We start from the raw sequence: 13,032 nt of genomic DNA, 5'->3' as shown, positions 1-13,032 counted from the left end.
TGTAATTAGTAATTAGTATTCCTGCAAATAAAAGGTGGATGAGCTGAGTTTCTATTTATCATTTCTACAATGATATAACTCAATGGAATTACGCATTCCAATAGATACATTCACAGGCTACATACTGTGATATGTATACGTCACATTTGCATAATGACCTCATAAGGGTTGTTGTTTGTCAGGTAGATCTTTCTGGAAATCATAAAGCATAATTCATAATAGAGCAGCGGTGCTGTGTGCGCTGTCCGTGGTGCTGAAACATCCAACCTGGGCCAGATGGCAGATAACTGGACTCCTCTGCATCTTTTGTCTCCGCCAACCTATAGGCTTACTTCTCACCTTTTATTTAGCACAGATTTAATAAGCTGTTGTGTAGGTGGGGACCTAACTGCGGCCAGTATTTTTCATTTTATTATTAAGTGCCCAAATGACCAAAATAGCCGTTTTTGCTTATATTTAAAGAACAATCGTTATTATTTCAAGACTTCCCATACTTTTGGTTATAGTTCTGATTTACTGATTTTGATTGACAGCTAGGCCACTGATTGGCAAATCGGCCAAACCGTAGTAATTGTGGGTGTGGTATAATTAATAAAGGGAAGTTGGGAACACGAGGGAAAGTTTAAGAGTCCTAGCTTAATTTAGTTGAGACCAAACATCTTGTTTCATCTTATTTCATATCAGTAAATAATCCATCAGTATTAATTATGTTCCCTCATCAACACACGCTGCATTAGCGTATTTCTTTTTTCATACGACGAACGCATGGTGCCCGGATCGACGACAAAGGGGCATGCAACTCTTCTATTGCTGGGGCAGAGGCTATATCATTTAGAAACAGAAAGCCACTAGCTACATTGTGGCTGATGGAGATTGTAAGGGCCACAGACAGCCGGAGAGAGAAATTAAAAGAATCTGAGGTGTTACACAGGTTACTGTTACCGTACTAAAAAAACTCTAAACAAATGTGGAAGGAGGTCGAAAGTCGATGCTGTATAACGTAAAGTTGATACAGCCCACAGTCTAAAAGTAGACTAAACGAACGAGTATGAAGTCCATTATGTTTATTTTGTCCCAAAGTACATATTTTGTCTTTAGGATGGTCCTAATGCTAGATAGAGGGGCATGAGGATGAGACTAGCTCAGATAAAGTTAAGTCTATAAGAGGCTGCACTTAGCCTAACGTTACTGTAGGCACAACGGGGCTTTGAGCTAAATGCTAACATCGGCAGCTAACCTGTTGTTGAGCAGGTATATCGTTTACCATGGTCACACACACACACACACACACACACACACACACACACACACACACACACACACACACACACACACACACACACACACACACACACACACACACACACACACACCTCAATAAAATACTTAGTAATAATATAATACTTTGTTGAAATGCTAAAAAGTGCAAGTAAAAAGTGCATATTAATGATTACAACTAAAAGGGGTAGTCCTATACTGACTTAAAGTGCTATGTCATATCTTGATTAGTTTAGCTTGTTAGCATGTAACATCGGCTAATTATCCCTAAACACAAAGTTCAGCTGAGACTGTTTGGAAAGTCATTAGTTTTGCAGTTATTTAGTATTAAATAAGTATTACTATACATGTAAACATTTTAGTAGTTATCTAGACTTTTCAGAAACACAAATGTCAACCTCATGAATGTCTGTGCAACATTCCATGGCAATCCAGCCTGTAGTGTTAGTTGTTCTGACTGAAATACTTTTTTCAAGCCACGCTAGCAGCATGCCTCTATGAATGGCAATGTCAAATACATAGTCATAGAACCAGAGCTAGCTGAAAACATTAGAAAAATTACAAAATTAGTTGAAGAGGCAACCAACCATGAGGAAAGATCAAGGATTATGTAAAAGGATCCCATGATGTGACCTTCTGGAAAATGTGTTGCAGGTTGTTGGATATGATTTGTTTCCGATTCATTTACCCTGGATGGGAAAACTTTCAGAGGACAAGCACGACTTTTTGACTTAATGAACCAGTCGTTTGATGGGTGCAGGTGAAAGAATTACACCAGGGAAAGCCCTCGCCCATCCATTCATCACAATGAGCCACCTCATTGACTGTACCAGTACAGCTGCCAGCGTGTGTGTGTGTGTGTTTGTGTGGTGGTGGTGGTGGGGGGTGGGGGTACTCTAATTAGGTCATTGCTGCTTTGCAGATAAAAGGAGTAGCTGTGAATGATGTGTTGATGATCTGCTGATTGGTTGATTGATTAGCAGTCCTGCTTGCTGGCAGTGGGTGTGGATCGCTCCATTGACAGCACCGGGGATGTCAACAGCAACAGTGAGACGGACTGAAACCCATCGCCTCACATCTTTGGACCCAGACACACCAGGCTTCAGCAAGAAAAACCACAGCTCTTAGTCCAGCCTTTTGTTCTATATTGTATAATGTCCACACTTTGCTGATCAGCAGATTCTACCCAATTTTCACATTTGTTGTTCCATGATGTGGGCGTTGTGAGGCCTTTTGAGACTGTAACTGTGATTAAGAGCTATACAAATAAAACTTGCACCAGGCCAGCTCAGAAAATGGCTTCAGTTGACTCACAGTAGGAGCAGTCACAGGTACGCAGCATGCATTTTAATCTTAGGGAAAAAAAAAAATCCTTCAGAGCTTTGGAGGAAGGTCTGACAAAGTGAGACTAGGAAAAAAACTACTGAATTCAATTGTCCGGCAAATTTGATGGAGCAGAAGTTGTTAACAGCATATGTCTTTCATCAGGGCCCAAGGAGAGCCCTGCTAACCTCCATAACATAGACAATTTCCCTGTCATGGTCACAAACCTAGAAGATGCTGCCACTGAAGAGGAAAGTAATTCCCATCCTAATAGGTAAGATCGACACTCACACACACACACACACACACACACACACACACACACACACACACACACATACACACACACAAACACACACAGGGTAAGGGAAACACAATCAAGCAAACATAAGGCTGGCCTATTCAGAGTCCACACATTGTGCTAAAATCACCTTTTCCCCTTCAAGAGCAGCTTTTAACCTTAAATCACTACAAGTCACAGTGTGTGTGCGGATTTGTGTGTGTGTGTGTGTGTGTGTGTGTGTGTGTGTGTGTTTAGGGCCCACTGCTTCACCTGTGCCAAGAGTCAGCTGTGAAGAGACTGCTTCTGCATCTGAGATGCAGTTTTACGGCAGCAGTTACAACAGCAGTGACAGGTCAGCCTGTAAAATCCTGTGTTAGCCTATAAATATTAATGAATCTAAAGCAGCCTCCACTGTTGTTGGCTGGAGCCGAGAAGGACTCAAACTATGTTTATCTCTAAGAGGAATTAACTCAGAAATGTGGAGGATCAATACAGAGGTGGAGGACCTGTCAATATTTTTATATTACCTATGGATCAAGTGACAATGTGTAATTTGAAAGGCGTTGCTTGTTGTGACAAACCCACAGAAAATCACCACTTAACTCAGCCACGGGTTAATAGACATGTTGTGCTCTAGTGAGTTTTTGAGGCACCAGAACGGTGTATGTGGCATCAACTCAAAATAAACTACAGAGCCCATGTTTGTTGTAATGAAGGGACATGTCAGCCAGTGCAACAGTGTGACACACTGATGTGTTTTTAATAGACAACAATGTATAGAATGAGATATATCAGGGTTCAGATATGCACACAGTACCTAGTGGTTAGTGGGATCATTTTATTGTTGGATTTTCAGGGGTTTTGTTGATATTAAGAGCAATATAGTAATAGTATGAGACTAAAACTTCAAGCACACATGGTTTGCAGTTTCTTTAAGTATTTCAATGTGCTTCTGTTTAATTTTGTGTTCAAACAAACGAGACAAACTACCAAGTTAACCACTGCTAGCGATACTCAGTATTCAATTTAGTGTATAGCTCTAATGGTATTGTATTACATTTTCTATGGGAGCCTTGTCTGCTGTGTTAAATGGAGACTAAGGCCATTTTAAATGCATGCTTTCTGGTATAATTTGAGTCACCTTAGCTTGCTGTGTGCAGTTTTGAGTCTTTTCCCTTTCAATTCATTGTAATTAAAATCTTAATTTTTCATACAGCAGTCTTTGGCTCTAGTTTGCATTGTGTATTTAATGGTTACAATAGAAGCCCTTTTAATCTTACAGAGGCGATGATTAATTAGGGCATTGAATTCTCTTACATCGTTGCCAAATTTGCAATTACCTTTCATCTGAGATTCTATCTGTCTGTTTTCTCTATTGAATGACATTATGAAAATACACTATGTATGCAAATATGTTACCCTCAAACATCTTACATGTGCTGTATGGTTCTGGTATCAACGTCTCCTGTGTATCAGTGTTGCAAACAAAACATGTGGCTGAGCCTGTGATAAACGGAGAGAGTCCCACACAGGCTTCGCTGCCTTTCCCACCACTTAGAAGAAACAGATGTCTCGGAACCAAGCTGGATCTGGTCCAGGACTCTACACTGATACGCATGGTCTCCTGTTAATCCACCGTGCCTGTGCATGCATCTTAAAATTATAACTGCTGTTTGTGACATTACATATGGACACCTGAACAGGCGACAGATTATTGGCTGCAGTCTTGTCTTCTTCACCTGTATTTAATAACTTCCATAGCCTGCAGATTGCAAGGGAACCTGGGTGGTTTGTTTGGACTTGTGCTGGTTTTAATTAGTATTTTAATTATACACTGTCTGGGACCCTTTTTGTTCTGGGTTTACCCGCTAGGGAGCCCTGTCCTCCAAACATTGCTTGAAGTGATGCAGCATGTACCTGATCTGTTTAGTTTAATAAGTTGAAACAGTGTGGCCAACATTTATATTCACTTGGCAGCCTGGATTGTGTCAGGTGGCCTGATTTGTTAATTCAGCTCTTATTTAACAAATTAGCTGCTCCACTCATTTACACAGTTACACAGACAAAACTATCTTTTGTTAAAAGACAAAAAGAGGGAAATATTTTAGCATCTGCCAGTACATTAGACCACACTAATCCCATTATTTAGCCTGTAACATCAGTGTCATACTGCCCTGATGCTCACTGATGTCATAACTGCTGATGACGTGATCTTGCCAATCAGTGTCCTCCACGCTAAGGAGGAAAAGCAGAGAAAAGCAAGCAGTCCTACTCTAATATCAAGTATTTACAGAAGCTGTAATTACACACTGCTGGCAAACCAACTGCTTGGTTAGAAACTGGAGGGATGGATTGTCTGGTAGTGTCAGAAGTAGAAACAGCTGCATCTAGTGGAGTAAAATCCATTTCCTAGCTCCAAGGGAGTCCAGGACATGGGGCTGCGTGAGTGTCAATACATGCTCACAGGCTCGCTGGTTTAGTTCACTTTTCTCCTGGCAGCACAGCTCAGAGCAGCACACGGAACAAACTCTGGCCAAAGCAAGATAGTGGCTCATTTAGAGCAACTGATATAGATTTAGAAAAACGCTGTGATGTTGTGTAACTCATTGATTAGAATGCAGCAGCACACCCCTGCATCTCTCATCTGCTTTATTATCACTGATAGTTTTACAAATCACTCTCAGTATTACTAGTCTTATTTTTATGCTTCATGATGTTTTTCTGCTGCCCTCCATTAAAACACAATAACATGTATTCTCGACATTCCTGACACAACAAAAGGTTTTTCATTAACCTTTCAGAATGACCACAAAACTAACATAATTTTTTTTTTAAATATACAAAAGTAACACCATATCAGAAAGCTCCTGCTAGTGTAGATTTTCTTTTCTCTAAACAGATATTAACACAAGATGTGTACCTAGCCTCACTCAAAAACAACACAAGTGTGCATGAAAACACTGACAAGGCTTTATCAGTAAACGGTGACTGCTGTCGATCGCACATTTTTAGTTTCAGAAGACAAAAAGAGCGATGTAATCAGATTCAAACAAAGTGAGAACAGCCACTAAAGGTGACGATAAACTGGCTAAATGGTTTCCAATTCCGGATGTATGACGCACAGCTCAAATGTGTAGTTATTTAGTTCATACTGGTAGAAAAACGTTGACATATTTTTGACATTTAATCCACTTCTCTATCCTATGTAATTACACTTTAGTAAGAGCTTGATTTCATCCCAACCCCTTCCCCACGGCGATCTCATGTTAGTGGTTATTTTAAGAAACGTCTTCAGCCATACATTATAGCATTTTACAGTAATATTAAACTGCATGGGTCGGTTCTGCTGACAGTATCGATGAAGCAGGACAGGAGTGGAAACAGTGGGAGCCTCCTGGTGGCCTAGCTCATCTCCTGCTGCCCGGATGCTGGGACTGATGGCTCAGGATCATCTGCCAGAGGCTCACTAGAGGGGTCGCTGCTTCCATGTTTGTTCTTTAACGAACGTCCCAAAAACAGCCAGTACTCTTTACGGATGGTGTCCTCCTGTGCCAGGAGTTGACAAATCTTTAGGAAGGGAGACCAAAAACAAGAAGGGTCAGAAAAACAACAATGGTGCAATTTGCAGTTTATTTAAAAAAAAATAATCCTGATCTCTCATAGAGAATTTCTTAACATCAAAGATTAAATGCATGCTTAAAGCTATAGTGCATAATTTCTGTCTCCCCCATGAGGAATTCTAAGTAATGACAACAAAACTGTCGGCACAGCCACATGATACAAGCCTCACGTGATCGCGCACCACCCCCCACCTCTCCTCTACACAGTTGCCAGTAGCCAAGGAGGACACGGAGGATTAAAAAAACATGATGGACTCTTCAGAAGAGGTCATTATCTTCACTCGCTTTTAGAGATCGACCGATATGGATTTTTTTAGTGCCGATTTCTTTTTCATCAGCCTTAGCATATGACCGATACGGACTGCCGATTTTCTTGAGCCGATACTGCTTTTGCTCCCTCAATTTACATCATAAAAATGTAAAGCCTGCCACACTGGATTTGTTTTCGGAATCTGCCCTGCCATTTCTTTAAAAATATTAAACAAAAACACAGATCAGTGGCACTTCTGCAATCTTCTCACATTCATATCACCCAAATTATGTGTCCAATGCGCATCATATGGATGGGTGTGCTGCATATGGTTAACTGCCATGGTGCTAGTGGGGGAGGGGCAGTGCATGGTCTGCACGTGAACTGCAGTGTCTCCAGCAACAAAGAGCTGCCTGTGGACGCCTGTCTGTAAATAACGCCGGGAAAAAACTATCGGCGAACGCAGCAGTAAAAACGCAAATATCGGCCCGATATATCGGCCGGCCGATAAAATCAGTCTATCACTAGTCGCTTTTCTGCGCGGGAAAGGCACGACACCAGTTTCTGAACATAGTCATACTGAGAAATCCAGAGAGAATTGTGTGGAGCTGATAGTCTTAATTAGCTTTGTAGCAACTCATTTGGCAATGGCTTGAATGGAACAGATATTTATTAATATCTAAAAGTTACGCACTAAAACTTTAATAATCACAGTCATAATAATCACCATTTGTAACCATTTCTAAAGGTTGTAATTTTCTTTAACAAAGCACTTACTTCTAGAGCCTTTTTTAAAGTTTTCTGTTGTTCCTCTTCTGCCACATTTTCTTTGCTGTTCTCTAAGGCGTCCTCGTAGCAATCAAACAGGAAAGCAAGAAGGTAAGGTGAACAGTGTGTCTGCTTCAGCTCAAGGACTCTCTCCAGCAGGCCTGGCTGAGACGACAGACCTAGAGGTTGCAGAATCCTTGGAGAAGAAAGAAAGAAGCGAGGACACTGTGAGTGAGCCCTTCCATTTTTAATAGCCTGTAGCATGTCATATATTGTGAATGTCTGAATGGAGATGGCGCACTGAAAAATCTGTGATTTCTCTTTTTAAAGACTGAACCGGATGAACAAATAAGAAAGAATTTCAAAGAAAATAGAAAAATTGTTTTGCTCCTTGAAGATTTACTGGGATATACAGTACTTTAGAAAATAAATATCGGATATGTGACATCTTACCCTTTCAAATAGTTCCATGCGCTTTCATTGTTGGGAGCCTTCTTGATCTGGCACAGACAATACCTTACGCAAAGAGAGGAAAATCAGTGAAATGCATGGCTCAGAAAACAATGCACTTGCACATACTGAATCAGGAACAATGCCGGGGTTATACAAAAAGTTCATTGTACGCCTATATTTTGGCAAGTAAATACAGGAAATTATGCTTAACACTCCAGAAAGCATTCCTCTTAACGACTGACTTTAAATGCAATTTCATGCAATTGAACGGTGTCCAAATCCTCCAGATTTGTAGGAAAAGTACTCACTGAATCTCTCTTTCCATTGCATCAGAGAAGCCTGAAGTGTGAGAAATTACAAAATGCCTCTGGTTCCATGCAGAGTTATTCCTCACATCTTCTTCCAGAAGATTCTCCACAAAGTCCAGCTCGTCGTCCCACAGTTTGTACTCCTGCAAATTGAATAAGACAAATGTTGGCGAGGTGCTTGTTTATGTAATCATGTAGTGCTTTTAGTGGTGGCCCTGCGATGTATGAGCAGATACTGACCACGCAGAGGCACTCAAACAACACATCAACAAACACCCAGATTAATAAGGAAAAGGATTTATTCTGGCAGAGGGGCTCACTGTGGGCAGAAAACTGGATCTCAGCCCTCATTGTTTTTTTAAGCCAAACTCTGCTAAGAGCTCCAACACCTACCTGGATAACCCACTGTCTGTGCTGCCAGGCGTGGTAGTTCTTTGCATCTTGGCTGAGAATGTCCGCAATGAACTCCAATTCCTCCGAGGGGTCATTCAACCACTCTACCACCATACGTCTGTGATGCCTGGAAGAGGAGTTTAGCAAACTGTTTTTATTTTCTAAAGTTTTCATTTAACAAAATCATTTCTTTTTAAATACCTTACTTCACCTTTTCTTTCGCCACTGTCTATTAATCTCTGGTTATTTTCCAATAATTCATATTTGATCAAATGTTAACAAAATATTGAAATTGAAATAAAAAATGCATACACACACACTGCGGCGGACCTCAGACAGTCTTTCCATTCATTTTAAATGAAAAAAAAAAAAATCTACTTTTGGAGAAACACAACCCTCATCACCCTGCTGTGACCAATCATGTAACTGGCGATCAGACTTGGCAGCCTGTTTTAAGGGCGATGTGAGAGTCTTGTACAGGAAATATCCCTGCTTCTATCGCTGCCACAAGAAAGTTTTAAAACACTGAAGTTAAAGAATGAAGCACAAGCACTTAACTGACCAGGAGTTTGTATCACAGCTGACTGTTTCCTGCAACAAGCTCCAGCTCTTTTCTTTCTCCGTGAAATGAAGTTGCCTTCAAGTGCGGCCACTACCACCACCTTAAAGTGCTCATATTATGCTCATTTTCAGGTTCGTAATTGTATTTAAAGGTTGTACCAGAATAGGTTCATGTGGTTTAATTTTCAGAAAACACCATATATTTGTTGTACAGCACATTGCTGCAGCTCCTCTTTTCACCCTGTGTGTTGAGCTCTCTGTTTAAGCTACAGAGTGAGGCATCTCACTCCTGTACCATCTTTGTTGGGAGTCGCACATGCGCATTACCTAGATAAGGACTACTAGCCAGTCAGAAGCAGAGTATGAGGGCGTGCCCTGACAGTACCTAGGTAAGGACTACTAGCCAGTCAGAAGCAGAGTATGAGGGCGTGCCATGCTAGCAGTTAGGCGAGCATTATAACATGTGTTACAAAGTGACCACGTTTGTCTCTGAAGTAAAGGCTGGACTACAATAGAGCTGTTTGGAACAGTTTGGGAACAGTGTTTTCTGTTGGAGATGGTAAGTCCCTTTGGGGGGGACTTTGGGCTTTTTACTTTGTAAACCTATAACGTGCACAAAAAAAGATATATAACACAATAAAGGGAAAAAGCCAAAAAGCATAATATGACCACTTTAACAAGCCTGGGACAAAATTGCCGGGTGGCTTTTTCTGGTCTGAATGGGTCTTAGATCATGACCACAGTAAACAATCTGAAAAGGCTGTTTTATTCCTCCGATTCCCTGCTTCGTACAGAGCTCCCTCTCTTCCTTCACTCTCTAACTTGCTTGCCTCTGCTGTTTATTCTCTCTGGCTCTGAGCCAGAGAGGAGAGGCCAACGTTTAACACTGTGTGTGTAGAAACAGTAAAGCAACACTCCCCACATATTCTACTTTTAATGGAGTCGGCCGTGTCGCATACAACACGAAATCAGGAACATTAGATTTTGTGTTTAATATCTCCAGAGAATTTTTTTTTTTTCCTTTTAGAAGCAGAGAAATACGCCATTTTAACGAGACCATGTAACACTTGTAGCCCATCCAGAAGCTTTTTTAAATCATCGTGGAATTACAGTGTTTTTTTGTAACCTAAATAAATAATTATGAATCCAAAAATCAACTTGGGCGTATGTTCCGTTTGCTTCGCGGCCTTTGGACCGATCGTCTCGCCGTAGCTCTAGCTGATCAGCAGAGAGCTCGCCCTTTCCACAGACCTCTTCTTGAACGGCTATTTTCTGTGTTTTGCCATTATTGTTCTCTGTGTGATGTCAATACGTTTCTGGGAGATTTCATTTCTGTTTAGTCTTTTCTTTTGTCTTTATAGTCATTTAACAATTTATACATTCATGTGACATCCCTGCAGCATATCCTGATCCTAGGTTCTCCTGAAAGAAATGAGGTCTAGAACTTAACTGTGCATCACAGGGTTGAGGTTATACAAGTATTATTACACAAGGAGACCAGGCGAACAAAAGATGGGAAAAAAGGGCTTAGACCTTAGGGTTAAGTAATGTCACATGATTTAACAACATACATGTGACCTGAAATGAATTGGCCAGCACTCACCAGACTTGATAGTTTTTGGGTTGCTCCTCGATGATGGCGGTGATGTACCTCATCTCTTCCCTCAGATCCTTTGATAAAGATTGCAGCAGTACTCGCCTGTAGTGCCTGCACATACCCAAACCCAAGAACTCTTAATGAACAGATGTACTGGTCCTACTACATTTTTAAATATATACACATTAATATGACTAATTGACAACTTGTGGGGGTGTGACCTCTTTGTTCATTAAGGTACAGCCACTTGATGGATGAAGTAGTTCGTTCTGAGACATATTTCCTACCTAACAGAATGAGTTACCTTTTAACTACATTTATGGATGAAGTAGGGCAGATTCTGATAGATATTTCCTACCTGACAGAATGAGCTGCCATACTTGTAACTACATTTATAGAGGGAGTAGTCCATTCTGATATACATTTCCAAAATGTAAGAATGAGCTACCTTACTTTTAACTACATCCAAACACAACAAGATATCTGAAGACAAAATGTTGTACTGTTTGACTGAGGAGTTGCGCCTTTTTATGATCCACAGCCCAGCATCAGAAGTACTCCCTCCCATCCAATTTGAGATTATTTTCCCCCCAAAGCATCACTTTGAAAGTAATTCTATAAACCATGATTTTAAACAGAAAATGTTGATATGTTTTTTATTCCCCATGATGTGAAAATGAGAAACTACAGAATAATAAACTACTTTTCGACATTCCAAAAATGCAGCATGCTCACCAAACTGTGTAATTGGCAGCATTTAGCTCAATGGCCTCTGATGTCAATGCAAAGGCCCGCTCGCTTCTTTCATCATTCTTCAGGAGTGCACGGAAATAATCATACACATCTGAGACTGTTGGAAGGAATATATGTAAACTAGTTATAAACAACAACAACAACAACAATGTAAAGACTTAAACTACTACTGAATATGTGTTTGGTCAAATGTCTTGTTTTTTTTAATCTTAAAGTTATAGTTATTCTAATTATTAAGTTATACGGTATTACAGATGTATTATGTTACAAGTTATGGCTCAGACATCTGCAAGTTTTGACTCATCACTTTCACCTCTATGGGACTCCCATGTCTTACTAACAAGCCCAACAATCTTACACTTTTCAGAGTAGGCGATCTTCACTACAGGATTGGGTCCATCATCCTGAGGAACAGGCTCCAGGTCAGACCACTCCTTTCTGTCTCTGAAACACAAAAACACAGGGGGGGTTTCTTGTCTGCTAACCTAAAATTATTATTATTATTTTAAATTGTCCATATTTAATGCTGGTCTCTAGACTTTAACCTTGAAATATTGGACTTAGCTGCACTACCAGACTGCAGACTGAATCACAGGGTCAGTCCCTGCCCTGTCACTCCAAGCCTCTTATGCTTATACATCCCTTAGTACTGTTATTGTCCATATTATTCATGCGGATTTGTTATTTTATCATCCTGCTCATTATGTATGTGTATGTTGTGTGTGATGTCTTTAAGCTAGCTAGTGGGACCTTGAATTTCCCCTTGGGGATCAATAAAGTATCTATCTAAAATGGAAATGAAGGCAGAAAATAGCTAACGTTAGCACTACTTACCGCGTTATTACACACACAACAACAACAACAACAAACTAAAGATGTAAATTCATAGTAAAATAACTAAGATTAACATTTGTATCGTTGCGTCGGCACATTAGGTATATTTGTGACTTTGTTAGTTTCTTTCATTTTCCTACTTGGCAGCAGGGGTGGGGTGCGTTTACAGAAAGCACCAGTCAATTAACGTTAGCACAACAGCTAGCTAACGTTTTCCAATTAATGTTTAAGGTTTGCTGTTGCACCCAATAACACTGTTGGTAGTGTTATTATTGCAAACATCAACGAAAACTCCCTAACAAAACTGACATTAAAGAAGTTATCAACGTGTTACTAACTAAAGTTATGTGAAGAAGTGGCTAATACCGTTAGAGCCTGCTACCAAGCTAGCCACCCGAACATTTATGCAAACATGATGATAACCAAAGCCTACCTGTAAAATATATATCGAGTCGGGTCATGAAAAAAATCATCCCTTAGGTGGTCCTCAGCCTCTACATCAAACTCTTCGTCTTCCTTCACTTCTACAGATTCATTTGAAATTTCCTCGATACCTGACATCGCTAACTTTGTAGCTTAATCGGTTCTGTAGTCAAGAAGGAAGAAAACGT

At 40.3% G+C, this 13,032-nt stretch overlaps 1 protein-coding gene across 1 annotated transcript; it reads right to left on the bottom strand.

Moving 5' to 3' along the window:
• Positions 1-5,512: 5,512 nt before the first annotated feature.
• fnta (farnesyltransferase, CAAX box, alpha) lies at positions 5,513-13,032 on the bottom strand. The gene is made up of 9 exons (XM_039813416.1): positions 12,855-13,032; positions 11,946-12,031; positions 11,570-11,684; positions 10,841-10,945; positions 8,677-8,803; positions 8,284-8,426; positions 7,976-8,038; positions 7,532-7,718; positions 5,513-6,451 (listed from the first exon to the last, which is right to left on the bottom strand). The coding sequence occupies exons 1-9, from the start codon at positions 12,980-12,982 to the stop codon at positions 6,287-6,289; spliced, it is 1,119 nt and encodes a 372-aa protein (XP_039669350.1). The 5' UTR covers positions 12,983-13,032; the 3' UTR covers positions 5,513-6,286.

This window comes from Perca fluviatilis, chromosome 10, assembly GCF_010015445.1.
Source record: "Perca fluviatilis chromosome 10, GENO_Pfluv_1.0, whole genome shotgun sequence".
Taxonomy (NCBI): domain Eukaryota; kingdom Metazoa; phylum Chordata; class Actinopteri; order Perciformes; family Percidae; genus Perca; species Perca fluviatilis.
Note: the sequence above shows the minus strand (reverse complement) of the source record. Positions and strands in the feature narration are given on the sequence as shown.